At 35.7% G+C, this 26,280-nt stretch overlaps 1 protein-coding gene across 4 annotated transcripts in view; it reads left to right on the forward strand.

Moving 5' to 3' along the window:
• TTLL11 (tubulin tyrosine ligase like 11) overlaps positions 1-26,280 on the forward strand; it is a 301,263-nt gene that overhangs the window by 226,778 nt on the left and 48,205 nt on the right. For 3 of the 4 annotated variants that reach the window (XR_012473656.1, XM_074211653.1, XM_074211654.1), the window contains 2 exons: positions 103-372; positions 17,009-17,115. Coding sequence is in view for 3 of the 4 variants with exons in the window: in XM_074211653.1 (XP_074067754.1) it covers positions 103-372; positions 17,009-17,115 (377 nt within the window). In the remaining variant the exon portion in view is untranslated. Of the gene's footprint in view, positions 1-102; positions 377-17,008; positions 17,116-26,280 lie in introns of all 4 variants that reach the window. The other variant, XM_074211655.1, reaches the window with a different exon arrangement.

The following is a 26,280-nucleotide window of genomic DNA, read 5'->3' on the forward strand; positions in this document are numbered from 1 at the left end:
TTTGTGTTCTTAGCTTTCATCCAATCCTATACTTATTCTCTTATTTGTTGCCTGGTGAATACAATAAAGGAAGTTCTGTTTGTTTGTTTTGATGTACTTCAGGTCTGAACAATATAATAAAATGACAGGAATGAGAGAAGAATCCAGAGAGGAAATAGATGACCCACAGCCAGCAGATATTTTTGATGCAGAAGCTTATATGAACAACGAAACCAATTTACCATCGATCTGCCTCAAGCAAGTGTTCCCAAAGTATGCAAAGCAGTTCAACTATTTGCGTCTGGTGGACAGAATGGCCAATCTATTTATTCGATTCCTTGGGATAAAGGGGACAACAAGGTTGGGACCAACAGGGTTCCGCACCTTCATAAGGTTGGTAAGGTCATATTTTACTTTGTATTTTCTTAAACTATATGTGAAATATCCCAATATGTCTGGTAAATTGGAGAGCTTAAGTGTTGCTAGGTGGAAAGTGCTTTAAATATGGAATCAAAGGACCTAGGTTCAAATTCTGTCTCTGATGTTTATTACTTTTGAGATCTTGAAGCCATTACTTAAACCTCCTGGGCTCAATTTCTTCACCTATAAAATGTGAGGTTTCAGCTACATGTCTTCTGAGGGCTCAGCTCTGGTTATGACTGCTGCATTTTCCTAAACTTACTCATTAATAAAGCACAGTAGGTACATTATCTTGTGATTTTTTTAATCCTTGAAATTCTCTATATAAAGTGACCCAAATAAATGTTATCACCACCATTTTGTAAATGAAAAAATCAAGGCTCAGGGTATTGAAATGTTTTGGTTTGAGCTACACATCTAATAAGTGGTGGAGCTAGGTCATGAATTTAGAATTTCCCTTTCCTTGAAGTTATTCTTTGAGTTGTTCTACTTTAACTCTCCAATTAAATCGTCTGTTCAAAAGCTCATAATAGGGGCGGCTGGGTGGCATAGTGGATAAAGCACTGGCTTTGGAGTCAGGAGTACCTGGGTTCAAATCCAGTCTCAGACACTTAATAATGACCTAGCTGTGTGGTCTTGGGCAAGCCACTTAACACCATTTGCCTTGCAAAAAAAAAAAAAAAACCTAAAAAAAAAAGCTCACAATATACACATATGTGTATGTGTGTGAAAACATGTACAGCTATCTATATTTCTCCTGAAAGGAAAGTAAAGAGAGGAAAGATAGAAGATTAAAAAATATGTTTGCTCATCTTTAAATGTGGATCACAGTCGCATTATGAAATAATGTGGTATAGCCTTAGAGCCAAAAAGAACTGATTCCACCTCTAATAAACATTAACTGTGTGATCCTGGGCAAGTCATATAACTTTGCTGTAGGCTACTCTGTAAAGACTATACATTATAATCTCTAAGAATGTAAAGGTGACCACCTTCTTTAGTAGGGGGAGTTTTCTCACCTGGAATTCTGTATTCCAATGAAGTAAGGAGTCCAGATCCTATCTCTATGCTTATAATAATAATTATGGTATCTGTATAGTTCTTTTTAGCTTACAATACATCCATCATTTCCTTTAATCTTCATAGTTTACCATCTTTTTTACTATTGGCAAAGCGATTCTTCTTTCTAGGCTATCGTTTTCTTATCCATCAAATGAAAGTGAATGGGTCACATTAATCTCTTCTAATTCTAAAAGTACATTTTTATATGCTTGCATGCATGTATTTACATTTACTTCAGTATTTCATGTATCTATGATTTCAGTTCAACTTGACAAACTAATCAAATGCCTATGATGTTTAGAGGACACACAGACAGGAGTGAAAACTTTTAGCATGTTATTGAGACATATATAGGTATAAGTATAATGATAATTAGATCTGTTACCTGGGGGGGATTTGAGGAAGCCTTCTCAGAAGAGGTGGTACATAACCAAGGCCAAACACCAAAGGAGTCTGAGATGAGGAAGAAGTGTTTTCTAGGCATGGGAAATAGATATGTAGTTGTAAGATGGAGTGTCGAGTTGGGGAAGCAGCTAATAGCTATGTTTTCCTGGAATGTAGAGTTCATAAAGGGAAATAGTAGACTAGAAAAGGGAAGACAGGGCCAGTTTGCAGAGAGCCTCAAAGGCCAAATCAAGGAATTTGGCTTTTATCCTCTAGGCAATGGGGAAATCACTGAGGAATATTGGAGAAGAGAATGACATAGTCAGGTCTGTGTCTGAGGAAAATGATTTTTGACAGCTGTGCAGAGGATGTAATTCAAGAAGGGAGATTCTGGAAATGGGGAGACCAGTTAGGAAGCTTTTACATTAGATCAAGCAACAGATGATTGTCTGAATCTGGATGGTAGAGTTGTGACTATAGAGGACACGATACTTGCAAGAAATGTTGTAGAAATAGATTTGATTTGAATAGTGGAAGACATATAGAAGTCAAAGTTGATTTTAAAAATATAAGCCTGGGTGACTTGGAGGTTGGTGATACCATCTAAAAGAGAAAAAAAAGGTAGGTTTAAAAACAAAAAGTCACACACACACACACACACACACACACACACACACACATATATATATATATATATATATATATATATATATATATATATAGAGAGAGAGAGAGAGAGAGAGAGAGAGAGAGAGAGGTATCCACAGATATTTGCATTGCTCTGAGTTTTTCCTATACCAATAAAAATTGTAACCTAATCCATCAGTTATTGATCTTTATGAGTTGCTTTGAGTTGCTTTATGACTTTTTTTAAGTATCATGAGGCAAACAAATTTCTGGTCATAAATGTCTCTGGACTTTTGTTGCTTAGGTGAACCTTAGATGACAAACATAAAATCCATCATTGGAAAGGTCCTTAAAACCTTTGCTGCTTAGGAGAACCTACCAGAAGTTACATTCCCCTGAGATATATATAGCCTTCTCCAACCAAGGATCCCTCCAAACCCAGAAAAGACATCTGAATTATCAGTGGAGGATGGTGTATATAATATGCATAATAAAAGTTACTTATATAAATACAATAATATATATTATAATAATATATATTATAATACTATATTAAAGGATCCTAATCTTTAACTCCCTATAACAAACATATAACAGAGTAAGCAGATTGATAAACTTGGAGCCCAGAAAGACTGAATTCAAATTCATCAATTAGCTGTATGACCCTGGTCTTATTTAACTTAAGAGTTTCAATTGAGCTGTAAAATGGGAATAATAACCTATATATAGTACCTTCGAGGACACAGGGAGAGAGTGATGAGTAAAGGAAAAGTTAGAGCTATGATATTATAAAGCTAAAACACAGAATATTCAAAATGAAAGGGACCTTAGAATGTTAGACTTGAGTGTAAAGGGGCTGTAGAACAAAGAATGTTAGAATTAGAGAGGGACACATGGTATAATGAAATAAACACTGGTTTTAGGATTAAAGAACTTGTATTTGAATCCTTATTTTGCTACTATTTATTACCTGTGTAAACACACTAAGGACTAAAGACTTTGAACACATCATCTCCCAGTTTTAAATTGCTGATCTGTTAACACTAACATTTAATATAGTAAAATTGGATAAAGGAAAACTTATGTGAAGAGGATTATTACTAAATGGTCTTGTTCATCAGGGTATAAGGAAATAACCTCAGAAAAGGGATTAAAGTGAAAACTGTCCTAGTGGAGAGGTGACAGAGCCAAAAAAGCTAAGTGATATTAGGCTGCACTGATGATGAGAAATAAAAGATGTTAGGCAAGCATTGTATAGGAGGAGAAGAAGCTGAGCTGACCACGTGGTAAGAGCAGGTAGGGACAAGTAACCATCCAGGGTGTTCCACAGCATGCCTCTGCTGTCAGGAGAAAACAAAGGAGGTCTCCAGCAGGGTAGGTGGGTCCCCTGGGATGAACTTGAGAAGAAGATGGAGAGTTATGCAGGAGGGTATGGCTTAGATGAGTTGGAATCTGCATCTTTGGAGTGAATTCCTGAATTGAGGAGATCCCATTTCCTTGGGCATATTTGAATATATTGAGTAGCATTCATAGATCCAGGAAAGTTATAGTCCCACTGTTATCTGCCCTGGTCAGAACAGAATCATTTATGAGGCATTCATTAAATAACAGGTACTATGTAAAATCATGGGGGTACAAATTCAAGTTCAAAGACCTTTCTTTCTAATGAGGGAAAGCAAAGACAGGGGGAACCAAAGTCTAGAATCCTGGCAGGGAGTAGGCAGAGGTGATCTGAGTGATGGCACCATTGCAAGGAGCAGTGGAATATTATTTTCTGTGCCACATTTTAGAAATCCCATTTTAGGAAAGAAATTGAGAAACTGGAAGATACTCAGAGGAAAGTTATGAGTATAGAAACTTTGTAGTAAGTATCAATTGAAGGGATTGGGCACATTCTGGAGAAGAAGAGATTGACTGTCATTCTTTTACTGAAAAACCTTCAGCTTCCTTATTGCCTTTATGATAAAATACAAAATCCTCAGTTGGGAACTCCTCCACAATCAGCTGTCACCAATTTTTTCAGTTTTATTTAATACTATTCCTTTGCACAGAGCCATATTCTAGCTAAATTTCACTGCTAGCTGTTCCCTGATTATCCCTCTCTTACCTTGTATTTACATAGTTCATTCCCCATATCTGAAATCCACTCATTCCTTATATTTACCTCATAGAATTACTGGCTTTCCTAAAGGCTCAGCTCAGGTGCCATCTCTCCTCCATTTATTTTCTCTGATTTGTCCTCAGATTCTCAGCATATCCTTTATTGTACTTACATGGTGGATATATCCCCCCAATACTATCCTCCCACATAAAAACCGATAATCTCCTTGAAGAGACAGTTGTGCTTTTGTCATTCTATTCTTCTAGTGTTAGACATTTGAAAATAAAAGGGTCACAGGAAATATTTATTGTATATTCATTAACATCATGTATTTGAATGACTATTATAGGGAAAATATTCTGATTGACCCTAGAAGGCAAAGCTAGGAGCAATAGATGTAAATTGCAGTTGTTTTTGCTATGTTTTTTCCTTCTCATCTTATACTCTTTTTCATTATAAGCTTACTATTTATCCAGATATGTAAATTCTAACTGAATCCTGTGATCTGAAAGAGAAAAAGACATATAATTGGTAGGCTAGATAAAATTGTGGAGCCATGGAGTCATAAAAGGACCTCAAGGGTCATCTAGACTAACATCTATCAATAACACAATAGTCACTACTATAGATATCGATAGTTTACAAAATCTATGGTGCTTTACTGCTTACAAAGCTGGACCTTCCCAACAGCCTAGTAAAGTATAGGTAATGGAAGTATAATCTCTTTTCACAGAGAAGGAAACTAGTAGGAAGAGTGACATAGCTATTGAGAGTCCCTGAAGTTCCATGACTTGCCCATGGTCACATACTTATTAAGTGCTAGAACCAAGATACAAAATCACAAAAGATAGAGCTGGAAAAGAGAACTGATGTGATGATCTCTTCTCACCCTCTCATGTTAGAAGTGAAGAAATGGAAATTCATACAGGTGAAGTGAGTTAGCACTTAATAACTGGAAAAACTACCCCTGGACCTAAGTGTCCTCCTTCCCAATTCAGGGGTCTTGCTAGCCCACCATGCTGCCTTGGAGCAGTGGAAGGTAAACCCTGTTTCTGTTTGTACCACCATTCTTATAACTGCTCAAGTAAAGACAGAGCAAAAAGGATAAACATTTTAGTTTAATTTATTTTCAATGTCCATCTCTTGTAATGTGTTGCATAGCTCAGCAATTTTACTAGTGAATTATGCTAATGCCAGTCTGGATATATTATATTTTTCTTTTCTACCAAAAAAATGAAAAATAATGAAGTGTCTCTCTCTTGTCTAGATTTAGCTCCATACAGCATATTTTCATTCCTGTCTCTCACTAGGTATAGAAGAGCTGAACTTAACTGTCATTTTTCAAGTACCCTACTTAAAAATTGCTGGGGTAAACAGAATTGGTTTGTTGTTTTTTCAAATCTAGAAATCTGTTGTTGACATCTTTTGAGGCAAAATGAGTTTTAGTTCTTTTCTTTCTGTCAAGATTATTAATTTGGGAGCAATCTGTGCAATTCATGGTGGTGGTTGTTGTTTTAATAGTATCTGATATATCTGACTCTTCATGACCCCATGAACCCATGGAATTTTCTTGACAACGATATTGGAGTGATTTGCCATTTCCTTCTCTGATGGATTATGTCAAACAAAAATTAAGTTACTTTCCCAGAATCACATGGCTAGTAAGAGTCTTGAGTTTAAATATGAACTCAGATCTTTCTGAATCCGGGTTTAGTATTCTATCCACTGAGCCAACTAGCTTTCTCCATTTCAATGTAACAGCAGTTTTTTACTGCTCCCAATTCCCAGTTCCTGCAAAGGACAACTATGGCTATTGACCTACTCTGTCTACTCTACACTATTAATGGTTTTCACAAGGAGATTCTAGTAGTCATTAAAATATCTAATTCTATAAGCTAATGGCATCTTAAGATTTTGTTAAATTCATTATTTGGTATAATTTCCTTCCTTTGGAAAGCTTTGCCAATTGATCTTAAATAGAATTGTGAATCAAAAAAATATTAAAGCTTGAAGGACCTTTAAAACACAGGGTTTTAGAACACAGAACACTAAAATGAGGAGAGGCTTTTTAAAAAATTTTTTTTGATTAATTTATTTTGAATTTTACAATTTTTCCCACTAATATCACTTTCCTCCCCTCACCCCCCACAAAAGGCAGTCTGTTAGTCTTTACATTGTTTCCATGGCGTACATTGATCTAAGCTGAATGTGGTGAGAAAGAAATCATATCCTTAAGGAAGAAACATAAAGTATAAGAGATGGCAAAATTATATAACTTTTTTTAAAATTAAAGGTAATAGTCTTTAGTCTTTGTTCAAACTCCACAATTCTTTGGATACAGATGGTATTCTCCATCACAGATACCCCAAAATTGTGCCTTATTGTTGCACTGATGGAATGAGGCACAATTTTGGGGTATCTGTGATGGAGATTATCACCCCCATGTTGCTGTTAGGGTATGCAGTGTTCCTCTGGTTCTGCTCATCTCGCTCAGCATCAGTTCATGATAATCCCTCCAGAAGAGGTTTTAAAGCATAGGATGTTAATTTAGGAAAGGACCTCAAAGGTCAGCCAGTTCAAGTTGTCTATTTTATAAGTGTCAAAACTGCAGCACAGAAAGAAGTAGTAGCTGGGTAATTGAGAAGGGCCTTATGGAGAGATAAGGCTTGAACTGAGTTTTGAAGAAAGTAGATAAGGAGAGAGGAAAATCCAAACATGGGCACATAATCCCTTTAACCAAGCAAAGAGATGAAGAAATAGAAAGTTGTATGTGAGGAACAGGGGAGAAAAAGAACTGTTTGGCTGAAAAAAAACTGAAATGTGTAATTTTATGAAGAGAGGAGTAGGGTATGATTAGATTAGAAAGTTAGGTTAGCAATTTTTACAACTGGTGTATCTGACAAAGGACTCATTCCTAAAATATATAGAGAACTGAGTCAAATTTATAAAAAATCAAGCCATTTACCAATTGACAAATGGTCAAAGAATGTGCAAAGACAATTTGCAGATAAGGAAATCAAAGCTATCTATATTCATATGAAAAATTGCTCTAATCATTACTGATTAGAAAAATGCAAATTAAAGCATCTCTGAAGTACTACCTCTCAGATTGACCAAAATGACCGGAAAGGACAATGATCAATGTTGGAAGAGATGTGGGAAATCTGGGATTACTAATGCATTGTTGGTGGAACTGTGAACTGATCCAGCCTTTCCGGAGAGCAATTTGGAATTATACACAAAGGGCAATAAAAATGTGCATACCCTTTGATCCAGCAATACCACTACTGGCTCTATACCCTGAATAAATCATGATAAAAGGGTAAAAACATGCTTGTATAAAAAACATTCACAGCAGCTTTGTTTGTGGTGGCAAAGAATTGGAAATTGAGTGAATGTCCATCAATTGGGGAATGGCTGAACAAATTGTAGTATATGTATGTTATGGAACATTATTCTATTAGAAATCAGGAGGGATGGGATTTCAGAGAAACCTAGAAAAACTTACGTGAATTAATGCTGAGTGAGATGAGCAGAACCAGAAGAACACTGTACATGCCAACATGGGGATGACTATCAACCTTAAAGGAATTGCTCATGCCATCAGTGAAATAATCAGGGCAATTCTGGGGTATCTGTGACAGAGAATACCATAAGTATCCAGAGAAAAAACTATAGAATTTAAACAAAGACTAAAGACTATTACCTTCAATTTTTTAAAAAAAAGTTGTCTTATATGTTACATAATTTTACTATCTCTAATATTTTAATTCTTCCTCAAGGATATGTTTTTTTCTCTCAACATACTCAATTTTGATCAATGTATAGCATGGAAATAATGTAAAGATTATCAGATTGCCTTCTGTGGAGGAGGGGGTGGAAGGGAGGAATTGTAAAATTCAAAAGCTTAAAAAATGATAGGTAGAAACTACTATTGTATATAATTAGAAAACAAATAAAATGTTTATATAAAAAAGTTAGAGAAGTTTGTATATGATCCTAAAGGAGCCATTGGAGCTTATTTAATAGGAAAATACCATGGTCAGATTTGTGCTCTTAAGAAAAACACTTTGGCAGCTGTTTGTGGAGGATGCATCAGAAAGGAAAGAAACTTGAGGTAGGAAGAGCAATTGGAAGACCAAAAAAATCCAGGTGAGAGGTTATGAGAGAGCCTGAATTAAGTGGGTGGTCATGTATACAATAAATGTTAAAGAGATGGAATGACAAAATTTGGCAACTCTTTGGATACGTGGAATGAAGGAGACTATGGAATTGAAGATGACTCTGAGATGGAAAGCCTGAATGGCAGGAAAGATGATAGTATCTTCAACAGGAAAAAGAAAAGATTAGAGGAAGGGTGCATTTGAGGGAAACAAGAGTTCTGCTCGGATTATATGGAGTTTGAGAGACTTATAGGACAACTATTTGGAAATGTCCAACATTTCCAAACAATTGCTTTTGCAAACATCAGTACTTACATCAGGATCAACATTCAACTGTTCTTCCAAGAGTAGTGTCTTTCAAATCTGATGACTTTACTAGCATGCAGGAGAGGTTCAAAAACAGAAAAGCTTTTAATATACTTGCATGTGATTTCTACATTCAACTTAGCATAATTCAATGCTATACTGAATATAGCTCCTTTGCCAGTAAGTTCTCTGCTTGAATTACTTCCTAAGTTAGAAATCTATCTGGGCCCCAAAGCTTTCTTTCGAGGCTCAAAAAAAAAAAGAACTTCAACTTCAACAAACATGTATGAAGTTCCTACTGTGTACAGAAGTTGGTACTGGAGGAGATGCTAAAATTAAATAAGACACAATTGCTTCCTTCCTAGAACTCATGACCAGGAGGACAAGTATGATCCATGCACAAATAGCCACAATAATAATTCACATTTCCTATAGCGTCCTAAACTTTTTTTTTCTTAATATCCTCTGAGATAGATGGAGTGCAAAGTCAATTATCTTGATTTTACTTATGAGAAGATAAAATAGAATAAAGAGTTCACACAAGTACTGAGTTTTTAAGCTAAGATAATCAGTGTATGAAAGAAATGTGAACCAAGTATTTTAGAAATTATTCCTAACTTGGGAATATTGAGGAAGGCTTCCTGACAGAAGTGATATTTTAATTTGACTATAAAAAAATATGTAGAATAGGGGTGGCTAGGTGGTGCAATGGATAAAGCACCAGCCCTGGAGTCAGGAGTACCTGGGTTCAAATCCGGTCTCAGACACTTAATAATTACCTATCTGTGTGGCCTTGGGCAAGCCACTTAACCCCATTGCCTTGTAAAAACCTAAAAAAACCCAAAACAAATATGTAGAAAATGAGCAGGCTTAGTTGTGGCAAGGGAAAACATTTTTAGCATAGGAAATAGTCTGAGTAAAAACTTGCAGTTGGAACAAGTTAGGTGGCATAAAAGGGCTATCTAATTTGGTTAAAGTTATAGCACATAAGAAAGAGAACTGGATAAGATTAGAAAGGCAGAATAGCAACAAATTATGACATTAGCAGCCATGATCATAAATGACAAAAACTTTTGCTTGATTTCCTATCATGACCTATGATTTAAACCAGAAATGACTCCTATACATTTTTCCTAATAGTGTTAATTATTTGTTATCAGGTTGACTGTTCTAGTTGATTAAATATTCAACCTAATATAGAGCTAATATATATATACTATATATGCATAATCAATTTTCAAAGGATCTGAATATTACTGACATAACTTATTAAGATCATAGAACTTAGAATTTCAGGTAGCCTAGAAATCTGGTACTGTTCTTTCATTTTATAGATGAGAAAACTGAGACCAGATTGGTAAAGCAATTCAGGATTTCAAACCCAAGACTCTGACTCCGAATTCAGAATTCTTATCACCTATTAAGCTGTCTCCCTTACTATAGACTTCATCTCTCAAATTAACTTTATATTGTTGCCTAGTTGCTTTTCTGTCAAATCCATCTCTTTGGTATCCCTTTGGGGGCTGTCTTGATAAAGATATTGGAATGATTTGCCATTTCCTCCTCCACATACTTTTTATAGATGAGGAAACTGAGGCAAACTGAATTGCCCAGAGTCACACAGCTAATAAACATCTGAGGCCAGATTTGAACTTAGGAAGATGAGTCTTCCTGACTCCAAGTCATGTACCCTATACACTATGCCACCTAGCTGCCCTTACCATTACATTATCTCTCATGATTCCTTTGTATAATACTGTTTTAGCCAAACCAAGTTTTTCTCAATTTCTTCCAAAAACAATTCATACTTTCCTACATTCACATCTTTGCTTTATTGTGAACCTAGTCTAGAAGCCATCCTCTTGTCCTCTTCCCCATCCTTTAAGGTAATCCAAGTCCCACCTCTTTCACAAAACCTTTCCTAACCACTTTAGTTGGGACTGTAATGTAGTAAAAAGAAATTTGGAGTCAAAATATCTCACCTAACCTCATTTGATCTTTTTTTTGGCAAGGCAATGGGGTTAAGTGACTTGCCCAAGGTGTCACAGCGAGGTAATTATTAAGTGTCTGAGGTCAAATTTGAACTCAGGTCCTCCTGACTCCAGGGCCGGTATTCTATCCACTGTGCCACTAGTTGACTCCAGCCTCTTTTGATCTTAATTAACTTATCTACAAAATTAAGGAGGTAGACTAGATGACCTTCAAGAACCCTTCTAGCATGTGATCTTCTGACACAAGTTCATGAGATCTAGGGTAAAGTATATCATCTCTCAGCCTCTGATATCTATAATGTATGATAAATACCTGTGCTTCCTATCTCCCAGAGTTATCATGATGATTAAAAGTTACAAAATAAGTAATGTACTTTATAATCCTTAAAGTATTATATGAATGGGGACAGCTAGATGGCGCAGTGGACAGAGTACTGGCCTTGGAGTCAGGAGGACTTGAGTTCAAATCCGACCTCAGACACTTAATAATTACCTCGCTGTGTGGCCTTGGGCAAGCCACTTAACCCCATTTACCTTGCAAAAATCTAAAAAGTATTATATGAATGGAACTTTACATTTAACATTTGTAAGGGACCTTAAAAACCATCTAATCTCGGGGCTCTTAATTTTTTTTTTGTATGTCATGGACCTCTCTTCAAAAGTCTGATGGAAACCTAAGGACTCCTCAGAATAATGTTTTTAAATTTGTAAAATAATATATATATAATATATATATATATATATATCCAAAGAAAATCATTTATATTGAAAAACAGCTATTAAACTCTTTAAAAAATTCATGGACTTCAAATGAAGTTATTTAGTTTAACACCTCCTTTTGCAGATGAGGAAATGGAAACCAGAAAAGTGAATTGTCCAAGATCAAATAGATGTGGCAGCACAACTGGGACTTTGACTCAGATCTCCTGACTCCCAGTTCCTCATCTTTTTACTCAAAATTGTTGCCTTTGTAACAAATATTAGCATCTCCTGTAGTTGTTGGGTGTCAATGGAAGAAATTTGTTATAATGGATAACAGGATAAATGGAGAATTCTCTTTAGTAAATTATTGTTCCTGCTTTGGGTTTGACACTTCTATTTTCTACCAGTCAGGAAAAGTGACTATACTGATGGTCAGTTAAACTTTTCTTTTTATACTCCATTAACCCAAAGAGCAGGATAGTCAGAATTTACATCAGCTGGGTGGTAGTCAGTAAAGGGAACACTTTGATATGATAATTAAATAAAATACAGAATCATCACTAATGATGTTGATAATTTGCAATCAAAATTACTGTGATGCCTTTGGGAAGACTAGAACAAGAAAAATATTGAGTCAGCCTTTGGAGTAACAAGGTCTCATAGTCTGAACTGTCAATGATTACTGCCGCATTTTGGATGAGAACTGGTAAGAGGAGGCTGACATGCTTTGAAAGTTTTCCCTGGGAAGTAGTCGATGTTGTCTGAACTGATGTCCTAGAAAGCTTTGCTTGGTAAAGAACAGATTAAGATTTGTAATTTAAGTGCACCCATACACAGTTACCCTAAAATAACAATAATTCAATATTTCCCTGGATCAGTGAGCTTCACTGTCTTTGGTACCCCTCTATCACTGAAAATTCTAACCCTTCCCATCCTCTTATTTAGTGCTATTCTTGTCCATGTCTTTTGTTGGATTCTCCATATAAAACCTCTTCTAGCACTCATGTAGTTAGTTGGGTCCTAATGAGGTTTGCCATATTGGAGTAGGCTCCCTGAGACTGCTGTGTACATAATATGGGAATCACTATTTGATCCTAAAACTAAACAAAGTATAAATAAAGTGCCATGAGATATACAATACAGGAAAGGTCATTTATGACCAGGAGAATCAAAAGGGGTTTCCTTGGGGAGGTAAAATTTAAATTTGCCATTGAAGAATAGGTGTGATTTCAACAGAGAGAAAAATAGATGTGGCAGGTATAGGGAATGACTTGAGCAAATGCACAGTGATATGGTTACTCAGTTTGCCTACAATATATTCATATACATCTGAAAAGGAAGGGTCTTGAATGTCAAACTGATTTTTTACTTTATTCAGTAGGTATAAGGAGCCACTAAGGTGTTTGAGCAAGAGAGTTAGCTATGAAGATTACATATGTGCTTTAGAAGGTTAGTCAATCAACAAGCATTTTCTAAGTGCCTACTATATTTGAGCCACTGTGCTAAACAGGATACAAAGAAAGACAAAAATAATGCCTCCTCGGAGGATGATCACATTCTAGTGGGAGAAACAGCATGTAAACACCTGTGTGCATACAAGATATATAGAGAGAGTAAACAGAAGATAATCTTTGAAGTAGGATACCACAGAGCAGTGGTCATTCAGGGAAGAAAAGGTGGGAGACCAGGAAAGATCCCTTATAGAAGTTGAGATAGGAATCAAGATTTGAGGTATGTCAAGGAAGCCAAGAGGCAGAGTTGAAGAGGGAGAACATGCTAATGATGGAGAACAACCAATGAAGAAACAGAGTCAGGAACTGTCAGTGATGTGAAGGAAAGAGGAAAGAGAGATAAGGAGAATATTTTAATAGTTCAGGTGAACCAAGTGGGAGAATTGAATGGGGGAAAAGCAAATGAAGAAGTACAAAGGTTGAATTAACAGAACTCACTAACTGATTTAAGCCATCACAATTAGAAAGAGGAGAACCAAAGATAAGTCTGAGAGGTATAGTCTTGTTGGTTGAGAGAATGATGGTGTCACTTTCAGAAATAAGGTGGTGAGGTCAAATCAAGTCAAGGTATTTATTAAGGACTAATAAGGCAGGCTGTTGAGAGAAGATAAGGAATTTGGTTTTAGAATGTTAAATACAAGGCACCACTGAGACATGAGAACTAGAAGCAGAATGTCAACTTGGGTTCCACTTAATTCTATCTTCTTATTTTATGGATGAGAAAACTGAGACCCCAAAATATGATATCTGCCAGCTCTAGAACTTAAGAAAGGGAGGCTACTAAGCCCTTATGTGCCCTTTGAGTCCTTAGGAACATCTGCTTACTCAGGTTCTTTTCAAATAGCTTTTATAATGACAATTCCATAACAACAGTCATCTCCAAGAATCCCTTCATTAATCCAGGAGGAGAAAAAAGGGTTATGGGATCAGTTCGCTGCTGAGTGTTTAGAAGAATATAGCAGATTTTCTTGCTTATATAAAAATCCTCACATGACAGATTGAAAGATTGGAGAAACTGAAAAGCTTTGAACACTCCCGTATGTAAAATTGACTCCTGGGACTCATCTATGGATCATTTTAAACCTGAAATTGCTTTTGGACAGCAATAATGTTTTCAGTCTATGCAAATGATACACTGTTATCATTTGATCATCCAAGCATATACCGTCAGCTGCCTCAACTTTAACATTGGAGCCAGGGAGTGTTCCATGCCTTGAGCTTTGGGATTTGTCTTTTCTTCTGCCTCCTTGAGACTAATCAGTAAAGAAATCAGGGCAGATGAACAGTGAAGACATGGGCACATCTGTTGGAAAGGAATGCTATTCCTCTGAGACCTTATAGTTTTAAGACACTGCAGTGATGTGGACATATGTATGGGGACAAACAGACATCATCACCAAGACAAATTGGCTAAATTAATCAGCATCTTCACAAAACACATCCATTAGTGGTATTTTGTGAACAGATAAGAGGAGAATTATACCCATATTCAACCTTTATCTCTAGACTTAGAAGTCACTCTCTGGCTTCAATGTTAAAGTTTAAGCAGTTGAATAGTATATGCTTGCATAATTATGACATTTAATCTCCACCTTCAGGAAGCCTTCTTGGTTTGATTCACCTCTTCCCTCGAGAAGTTAGTAATAACAGCTTAACATTTATCTAATGCCTTGAGTTTTGCAAAATAAACATACATATAATATATATATATATATATACACCTGTAATACATGTTACTTGTATGTATGTGTGTGTATACACACAGTTTTGTCCATCACAACAATTCTGTTTGGGTAGGTACAATACTTAACACCTTGCTTTACATTTCCATGATATATTTGTCATGCAATATTGTATATTATAGATATTTATATTCTCTCTTATCCCCTACTAAACTGTAAGTTCCAACACTTCTACACACAAAAGAAACTAAATATTTTTATGAATGAATGATCAATCCATCACTCTCTCATCAGGAGTATAAAACTTGTGTGCATGATAGATGTGTGTCCCAAAAAAATCTACAGAAATAACAGAAACCACAGGGCTCTTATAGATCACCTAATCTAATCCTCCCTTTTGCAGACAGTAAATTAAAGCTCAGAGAAGAAAAACAAGTTCTCCAAGGTCAAACAGGTGATTTGGCAGAGTCAGCATTAGACTTAAGTTTGTTTAATGCAAAGAGCACTGGAATTATAGTCAGAAGCCCAGGGATTGAATCCTAATGCTTCCTCTTCCTAATTATGTGACCTTAAGGAAGTCATTTCATCTCTCTAATCTTCCATTTCCCAATCAGAAATAATACTTCATATTCCAATCATTTTGAAGAGCAATCTGGAATTATGCTCAAAGAGCAATAACTGATCATACCTATTGACCCAGCAATGCCAATATTAAGCCTATATCCAAAAGAAATCGTAAAAAAATGGGAAAAGTCCCACATGTTCAGTTCTTTTTGAAGTGGCCAAGAATTGGAAACTGAAGGGATGACCATCAATTGGAGAATGACTGAATCAAGTTATGTTAAATGGTTGTTATGTTGTACTATTGCTCAATTAAAAAAACATGAATGGTTGGACTTGAGAGGTATGGAAAGAATTATGGGAATTGATGATGAATGAAGGGAGCATTAACACCAGATTGTGAGCAGATCAATATGATGGTTACAGCTCCTCTCAGCAGTCCAGAGATCTAGGACAACCTGGGAGACCTGTTATGGGCAATGACATTCACTTCCGGGGGTGGACCCCCACAGAATCTGAATGGATATTATATTCACTTTTTAAAAACTTTTATTTTTCCTTCCTATACATTATTTTCCTTCTTTTTCCCTTAGTCCTAATTCCTCATATACAAAATGACTAATATGTAAATATGTTAAACACAAAAGTACGTGTACAATTTTTACTAGAATGTTCACCACTGAGGGGAGGAGTGGGAAGGGAGGGTGGTAGAAAAATGTGTAATTTATAAATATGTAAGTAGATGAATATTGTAAAACTTCCATAACATGTAATTGGAAAAATAAAATATCAAATTAAGAAAAAAATAATAGTTCCTGCCATGCCTCCCTCCCTTATAGGTCTATCAGGAGGATCAAAGAGTTATTAGATACAAAAGTATGTTATAAAAGATCTCCCAAATGAGGCTCTCATATGATCCTATCCACAAAACTATTGTGAGGAAAGGACTCTGTAAACTCTAAAACATATAAACATGTAAACTGCAATCATTATTATTTAAGTACTTCAAAAGACCCACATATACTCTCTCTCCACCACTGTTAGTTTCCTTCCATGTTATGATTATTTCATTATTTTCTGTGGACCAAAAAAGTAGCACCCTGTTGTCCATCCTTCTGGTGATGAATAATATCCATACTTAAGACTGGTCCTTGGGATTGTATCCTTTCCAGTTTTTAGATTATATTGGACCATGTGTTATACTGGAATGACCTTCAAAAACCCTGGGTCATCTTTACAGCATGAAATGTCATTAAAAGAAAACTTTGGGGAAAGGTGACAATGATGATTTATTGTAATAATAATAATAATTATTATTATTATTATTATGGTGTTAATGGTGTTGGTGGTGAAAATGATGGTTATGAGGGTAATGAGTAGTGATAGTGATATTGATTGTAATAATGGTAGCATTTGATAATTGATGGTGTTAATACTGAAGATGATGGCTGCTTTTAGCTTATTACTGTTCTTGCTTGGCTCTCTTCTATAATAACATATCTTCTAAATATCTGCACAGGAACTGCAAACTCAGTGGCAGCAATTTCTCAATGGCATCTGTAGATATTCTGTATATTGACATAACAAGAAGGTGGAACTCCATGGGTCTTGAACAGAAGGAATCAGGTAATCCATTTTAAAAATTCTCTTTCACTATCTATTTCTAATTGTTAGTAGTCAGGAAGGGGATTAATTTTCATAATGCAACATGTGACCCTCTAGAAATAAAAACCCTGCTGGATCCCATTAGTAGAACAGGTCTTATACTTAGGTAAGAGTTAGTTGTAACCTTTGTACTTAAAATTCAGGGACACTTAGGAGTTTTACAGTACCTAATTTTAGTATTGAGGCCAAACATAGAGAAGTCTATTTTATAACAATATCAGACCATGTCTAAACATCTCCACATGAGATGCGTAAAATGCCTTATTGAAAGATGCCAGGAAATTCTTTATTGCAAATTTCCTTTCAAAGTCTAATCTTGGGACAGCTAGGTGGAGCAGTGGATAGAGCACTGGCCCTGGAGTCAGGAGTACCTGAGTTCAAATCCTACCTCAGAAACTTAATAATTGCCTAGCTATGTGGACTTGGGCAAGCCACTTAACCCCATTTGCCTTGCAAAAACCTAAAAATAAAAGTCTAATCTTTATTTTTGAGCAGAAAAGATTAATGTTACCCACAATGGAAAGGTCATCATGACCAAAGCCAATAGAGAATGTAGTTTCAGAATTTTCCCCCATCTCTTCCACCAAGAGAATATCTCTTTTTGGGAGCACAGCAAATGCCTTCACATAACATTTTAGCTATTAAATCACCCATCCCACAAAATTCTCTCTCCCTGGAAAATCCTGGTAATGGTCTCATATTAACATCTGACCTTCCTTGTTGTTCATTCCTTCCTGTCAGCTATTACCACTAACACATGCTCAGTGAGAGGGGTTAGAAACTGGATTTTGGTTATTAATAATAATAATAATAATAATAATAATAATAATAATAATTGTTATTATTATTATCATTATTAAAAACCCCTGTTCATTGGCCCTAGAATAAGAATGATCACTCAGTTCAACCTCCTTCCCTTATTTTTGCTTTTGTAACAAGACTCAAATTCACTGAATAAAACAATTTATTGGCTCAACAAGGTGAGAGCCTCTATCACAAGGTTACAGTTGGCAGCTAGCTTACAATCTTTACATTGGCAGTAGGGAGTGACTTTAGATCCAGCTCCTCCAGGGTAAGTATCCTAATTAATTATCATTTGAGGACTTAGAACTCTAATGTCACAATCACACACTAAAATTTCTGCTGATGCCTTCATAAAAGCCAAAGAAGTGTTTGGCTTCAGAGCCAAATATAGACGGTAGCAGGATTCTGCAATAGGGAAAGGCCAGGGGGGAGGGGGGAGGGGGGCAGAGCAAAATTATTAAATATTGAAACTGATCAGGAGCTGCAGTAGGAAGCTATTTATCATGTTTACTGCTTCCCACCAACATTACCATCTGGCCCATTGTTCATTCGGGATTAGCTTTTCAGGTTCTGGTTGCATCTTAAATTGCTCTGTAGTAGGAGCACTAGCTTAAAGCTGTCCAGGATATGCTTTCCTGGGGTGAGTTGTTTTTTTTTTTTTAGAGGGGGGGTGAGGGAGGATCTGCTACTGTATTTTCACTTATACTGATCCAGATGAGGAAATGAAGAAGACATTTATTTTTAGCACATTCTAACAAGAATCATGGGATGTAAATAAGATAGCTCATCATTCCTGTCAGGTACAGAGAAGTACTGTGATCACCCCATCCTACAAATAAGGAAATGTAGGACAAGAGAGGTAAAATAATTGGATGACAAACCAAGACTCTAACTACTACCACCAGAAAACTGAAAAGAGTGATGTTGAAATTTAGGAATAGAAAATTGCTAGAACTAGCAAGGGTCATTATAATAAGTTCCTACTATGTGAATGAGGACAGTCTCCGCCCTCAAGTAATTCATGGTCATAAAGAGTTAGGTCACAGAATGTTGGAACTCAAAGGGTTCTTGGAACACAGAATGATAGAATATCAAAACTTTAACCATTTAGACTAACAAACCCCTTTATTTTATAGATAAAAATGATGAACATAAGAAAAAGAACTGATCACCCAAGCTAATAAGTAGAGTTAGTGATCAGGCTAGAACTAGATCCTAGCTCTACTGACCCCAAATCCAAAGGTCATAAAATCATAAATATAATACTAGAAAGGAATTAGAGACCATCAAGACCAATCTGCTTATTTTACAGGTAGGAAATGCCTCAAAAATGTTCATCTATTTTCCCAAAATTACATACCCAATCAGTGTCTAAGACAGGATTTAAACTCATCTTCATGACTACAAGTCCAGTAATTTATTATTCAGTCTCTGCCTCAATGTCTGCCACTAGGATGACTACCTTTTATTAGGGTTTTCTTCAGACTCTCAGGGATCAGATCAGAAAACTAACAATCTTAATGGTTTTCAAAGAACTTTCATGTTCATTATTTAATCTGAGTCTTTTCACAATCCAAAGGGAGAATGAAGGGTAAATATTACTTCCTTTTGACAGATGATGAAATTGAGTCTTGAGAGAGTAATTTTGTTGTCATTTTTTCAGTTGCGTCCAACTCTTTGGGATCCCATTTGGAGTTTTGTTGGCAAAGATACTGCTGTCATTTCCTTCTCCAGGTCATTTTTACATGTGAAGAAACTGAGTCAAACAGGGTTAAGAGACTTGTTCAGGATCACATAGCTAATAAGTGTCAAAGACTGGATTTGAACTAAGGAAGATCATTATTCCTGACTCCAGGTCCAGCACTCTTATCCACTGTGCTACCTTCCTGCCCTGATTTGACATGATGGTGCTAAGCAATAGCAACACCAAAGTTGTAATTGAGATCTCCTGATAACTTCATTCAATGATTTGTTCACATGATATCAAATACTTCTGAGCAGAGAAAGATAACAATGGATGTGTAGTAAGGTTTTTCCTTTATGACCATTTGCTTTAAGAATGGCTTCAAGGATATTTTGTAGTGGATAAAGCACTGGCCTTGGAGTCAGGAGTACCTGGGTTCAAATCCAGTCTCAGACACTTAATAATTACCTAGCTGTGTGGCCTTGGGCAAGCCACTTAACCCCATTTGCCTTGCAAAAACCTTAATAAAAAGAATAGTTTCAAGGATATTTTAAAGAGGAAATTGTTTATAATAGAAATTTTCTTATCTAAAGGATTCGATTTTCTTACCCTTAATTTTTTCAAGATATTTGGTAATCATAGATGTCCAACAATTTAATAGATCACTTCATAAGATAATGAGCTTCCCTTCATTGGAGGTCTTCAAGTCGGGGCTGGATTATCACTTCTCAGGGATATTGTAGAGTACATTTTTACTTTAAGTAAGATTTGTACTCTGTTGAGGTCCTGCATTCTAATACAGTATTTCTAAAGTATAATTAAGTCCTAATCAAATTTTATATTCTAAGTTTCCTTCCAGCTCTCTTTGTGTTCTAATATTCTGTGCTCTAGCTCTCTTTCCCTATGTGCTAACATTTTTGTTCTAAGAATTCTTCCAGCTCTAACATTCTCTTAAATTCTTTTCCAACTTCTACAATTTTATGATCCTAAGCATCATTTCAAAACCATTATTTGTTTACCTCTCTTCCATTACTTCACAGTATAGTTTTAAAGTGCTTATGATGTGTTATCTGTCTTTCTCTTTTCTCATCTTCCCAAGGTTTAAAATTCATGAATCACACACACATCATAATCCTATGGCTAATTGGAATGAGGGCTTTTTGACCTGTTCTAATTTTCAACCTCAGTCAGTTTGCTCCTCTTTAGGCAACCTAGAAGCTCCCTGCTCTTGAGAAGTGCCAGACTTTATGGGATACCCAGTGAGCTTAGTTTACTGTGGTATACAAGTCAGAACTCTTAATCTCAAGCAATTCACCAGCCTCAGCCTTCCTAGTGGCAGGGATTACATACATATACCATCATACCTAGCATATATGTTCTCTTGATAGCAAGTCAGAATTTCCATCAATTCTAAATATTAATACCTATCAATATTGAATAAGTCCCTAATTTTTGATACCTGTTTGAATAAAAATAAATTTGCCTGGGAATTCAGATAATTGAATAGTGTCTAAGTTTTGGAAAGAAAATATTTAAAAGGTAAGCAAGTACACAAAGCAACGGACTTGGAAAATATAATGTTATTTAGCATTCTGATGAAATTTAATAATACGTAATCCTTTACATGGATTCCTATACTGAAACAATTAGCCACTATAATTGTAATTTTTAATTTTTAAAATATTTTTGGAGTGTCTAGGTGGCACAGTGGATAAAGCACCAGCCCTGGAATCAGGAGTACCTGAGTTCAAATCTGATCTCAGACACTTAATAATTACCTATCTGTATGGCCTTGGGCAAGCCACTTAACCCCATTTGCCTTGCAAAAACCTAAAAAATAATTGGGGATGGGATTTTAATTTCCAGTCAAAATAAAAAATCTAAATGAGGACATTATTAAATAAACTAGGGATTCAAAACTCTTAACAACATATCATCAAATAAGCACATCTAATTAGCAGCACTGACTTGGTTCTTATTTGAACATCTCATATACTAAACACATTTTACCACTGAGATACATCTCTTTAAGGAGAAACTCTATTCTCTTAGTTAAGAAACTGAACCTAGAGAGCAAGCAAGCAAGACTGACTTACAGTCAATCAAAAGAGCTCTTTTGGAATCCTTAATCCACCACTTAATAGCTGTGAAATGTTGATCAACATCATCTTTCTGAAATGAGGCTGGTAGGAATTGACGCCATAATTTACAAAGCTGTAGGGAAGGTTAAAGTATGTATTAATAGAGGGCTGGATTTGGAAGTAGACCCAGTAGTAAAGCTGGGTCAGCTTTACTATTTGGTGGGAGGGTGGTGTTGAGCAAGACTTTTAACCTCTCTGGGCTTCATGTGAAAAGGGTGAGTGGAGGAACGAAGTTGACAGGAAAACTAGCCTAATTGATATCTTAAGATCCCTTCTAGCTTTGATTTTGATTCTATAATGCAATACTTTTATAAAGCAATATCCATGAATGCATATATGTAAGTCATTGCTATTATTATTATTACTATTATCATAACTAGACAATGATTAGATTTTCAGGGACTTTCCAGCTTCTGGACATCTCAAAGAGAATAAAGAAAGATAGCTTGTTGCTTAATGAACACAACGCAAAAATATCTTACCATGCACAGCAGACCATTGGTTGCAGACTTTGACTGAAACTGATTGATATTCTGAAGATTGCCTAAAACATCCTGGTGATAACCCTTAGATGTGAGAAGTATAATGAAAATAGCTGTTTTTCTTTAGTACTCTAATGTTTACCATTCACTTTCCCCACAGTAATCCTGTGAGGTAAGTAGTAATATGCTCTTTGGGTACAACCCCAATACTCTAAACTTTGCTTAGAATGACAAGGTATGCTATTGTTGCTCATGAGTCTGTCTACCATGTAACATTCCTCTCAAAGCATTCTTGTCTGAGCCACAAATCTTGATTCCTAAGATTGACAGAGTTTGGGGAAATAAAGATGAATTATTGCCCAAGAAGTTGTGCCCAGTAGAGGGATGTTGCTAAGCCCTTAAAACACAATTTAAAAAATTTCTCTTCAAATCCATATTATTTGCAAAATAAACTTATGGGAAAATGATGTCACTGAATTCACACTTTCTTAGAATTCTATACCATTAGAGCCAGAAAGGAATTTATAACATAGATTGTTAGATTATATAATATAGAATAATATTCAAAGCTGGAAGGCACTTTGGATCATAGAATGTTGGACCATAGAATCTAGTTAGAAATGGAAGGAACATTTTAGAAAAAGGGACTTGTAATCTGGGTCTATGAAATTTTCTTTAATATTTTGATAATTATTTCAATCATAATTGTTTTCCTTTGCATTCTTATCCATTTTATTTTATACATTTAAAAATGTTATTCTAAGGAAGGGGTTTATAGACTTTTCCAGACTTCTAGAGAGATTCATGACAAAAAAAGGTTAAAAATCCCTAATCTAGAACAATTCTTTGCTTCATATTGATTCTACATTAGAGAGTGATATCAAGGTCTTTCTAAAGAGAGGATGAGTGAACAAAGAAGTAACATGCATAACAGCAACAAAGTGTGGACTTCCTTTGATATGGTGAACTTATTTCCACCCATACAATTAATTGTTACAATTTAAAGAAACTTTTCCCCCGAATTATCAAGATTATTCATCCTATTTCCATACTTTTTGCCAATTCAATAAGTATGTATTACTGGGTAGTGACTTTTCATCTGCTTTAGATGGATAGCCAGATAGCCAGCTGATTATTATATTATAATTTGGATCTACATGAACTACAAGCTTATTAATCAACAACTGGGTTCTGTTTTTGTTTCCCTTTCTGATTCACTACATATGCTTAGGCAAACTACCCAACTTTTATGTGTTTTCTTCATCTGGCATGAAACCATATTGAAATGTATTTGGCAAACAATCTATTGAATGATGTATTCAAAACATTTCAATTTTAAGTTTTTGGTTAATTCAAATATACGTGTGTGTGTGTGAATGTGTGTGGGTGTGGGTGTATGGATATGTGTGAGTGTATGGATATCATCTTCTTAAAATACATAGCTGCATTTGAATTCCAGTAGAGCTAAAATGACAGAGTAGAGAAGCATTCAACTAAGTTTTTCCAACATCCCCTCTATACAACTTTAAAATAATGACAAATTGAATTCTGGAGTGGTAGATCCAAGAAGAGGCCGCAGTGAGACAGCCCAAGACAACATAAGAGGTCGGAATGAGAGATCTGGGATACAGGGTAGGGGGCTAGCCTGGATCCACAAAAGTCAAACACCAGTGATGAGTCTTAGTGGTGGCAGCAGTTACTTTAGGAACTCTCAAGCCAGGGATGATAAGGGGGTCTGGCAAGTGATCAGAAAGAAATTACAGATTATCTCTATGCTAGCACTAGATTCAGGACCAACACTGCTTGGCAACTCCATTGCTAATATTCACTCCTGGATCACTGTTCAAAGGTAGAAAGGTGCATTTTCAGTTAAGAGGGAGTAGAAGTCCAGATGAAAAATAGCACTTCTGGCTTCAAGGGATCAGGGACCCTGAGAGGCACTGTCAATTCCAGTACCACAGAAGCAGGTGCCCTGAGGAGCAGGATCATTTCCAAGGGAGGTAAGGACCATAATGCAGACCAAGAGAGCAGTGACCACACTTCTCCTTGGAACACATCACCCAAAGCTTCCAGGCCCTCAGAACTAGCTCTGCAAGCATTGGTGTAAAAAAGACTGAAGTATGAGAAATAACCCCATACCCCCTTGCTGTGAACAAAGCCCAACATTAACAAATTAAAAATCAAGAAAAATCAAGAAAGATACAAATTCAGAAGATGACAATAAGCCAATACAGCTTCAAGCAAAGCCTAAAAGGGGAAAAAATGTAAATTGTACAGAAGCCCAACAAGAATTCCTAGAAATACTAAAATTTTATTCCCCAAATCAGAGCAGTAGAGGAAAATTAGGCAAAGAAATTAAACAAAGGAAGAAAAAAAGACATAAATGAGACACAAATATTGAAGAAAATAACAACTTAAAAAAGAATTTACCAAATGAAAAAGAGAGACAAAAATTCACTGATAAAAATAATTCCTTAGAATTGGGTAAGTGGAAACTAATGACTTTACAAGACATCAAGAAACAATAAAACAAAATTAGAAGAATGAAAAAATAAAATAAATGTGAAATATTTCAATGGAAAAAAAACTGACCCAAAAGCCATGATGAAAGAAATTAGAAATCATATTTCAAGAAATTACCAAGAAAACCTGTCCAATATCCTATTACCAGAGGGTAAAAATGGAAATCAAAAGAATTTGATCACCACATGAAAGAGATCCAGAAATAAAAACTCCAGTCAAATTCCAGAAATATGGGGGGAACTGAATATTTAATGAGAAGACTTCCAAGCATTCCTAATGAAAAGACCAGAGCTGAATAGAAAATTCAAATACAAATACAAAACTCAAGAGAAGCATAGAAAGGTAAACATCAAAGAGAAATTGTAAAGCACTCAATAAAATTAAATCATTCTGTATGGGAAGATAACATAAGTATCTTCTAAGAACTTTAATATTATTAGGGCAGTTAGATGTTTTGTTCATTTGTCCTTCATTTTCGAAGAAGACCACAACATCAGGAAGGTGATCTTTGACAAGCACATGAATTGAATTTGAGTGAGGGGTTACTGTCCTAAGACACCAGTCTCACTTTCTCCTCCAAAGTCATCTGGGGTCCAGTGACCAGATATGAATCAGAACAACTGCAGATGGCCCTGAATGCTAGGCAATCAGGGTTAAGTTAACTTGCCCAAAGTCTCATAGCTCATAAGTCAGAGATTGTATTGGAACTCCTGTCCTCCTGATTCTAAGACCAGTGTTCTATCTACTGCACCATCTAGCTCTGAGTAGTTAGATTTTACAAAGAGGGTGTGGGAGTGAAGTGTTGGAATGACATTTAAAAAAAGTAATAGGCAAGAAAGAGTAATGCCCTGAGGAGGAAGGGGAAAGGAAGAGGAAGAATGGGGTAAATTATCTTACATAAAAGAAGTTCACAAGGAAGAGTTTTTAAAGTGAAAGGTAAAATGGGAGTGGTAGACAATGATTAAACCTCATCAATATCTAAATTGGTTCAAAAAAGTGTGTGTGTGTGTGTATACACATGCACACATATCCAATTGGCAATAAAAATCTATCTCATTCAATAGGGAAGTAGGAAGGGAAGTGAAGGGTATAAGAGAAAAAGAAGTAATATAAGGGAAGGCATATAAAAGTCAGTGGTCAGAAACAAAATAGACTTTAGAGGAGGAAAAGAAAAAGAAAAAGATAAGCAAAAGAAAATAGGATGGAAGGAAATGCACAGATAGTCATCAAAACTGTGACTATGAATGGGATACTATGAAAGTGAATGGGATAAACTTACCAATAAAATGGAAATAGTAAAATGAACTAGAGACCAGAATGCAAAAATATGGAGTTTACAAGAAACATACTCAAAACAGGGGAAAAAGTTAAAATAAAAAGTTGGAGCAGAATCTATGATTCTTTAACTGAAGTAAAAACAAAATACAGTGGTAGTAATTATGATCTCATAAAAAACAAAAGCAATATAGCATTAAAAAGCCAGGAAACTACA

Source organism: Macrotis lagotis, chromosome 1, assembly GCF_037893015.1.
Source record: "Macrotis lagotis isolate mMagLag1 chromosome 1, bilby.v1.9.chrom.fasta, whole genome shotgun sequence".
NCBI lineage: Eukaryota > Metazoa > Chordata > Mammalia > Peramelemorphia > Peramelidae > Macrotis > Macrotis lagotis.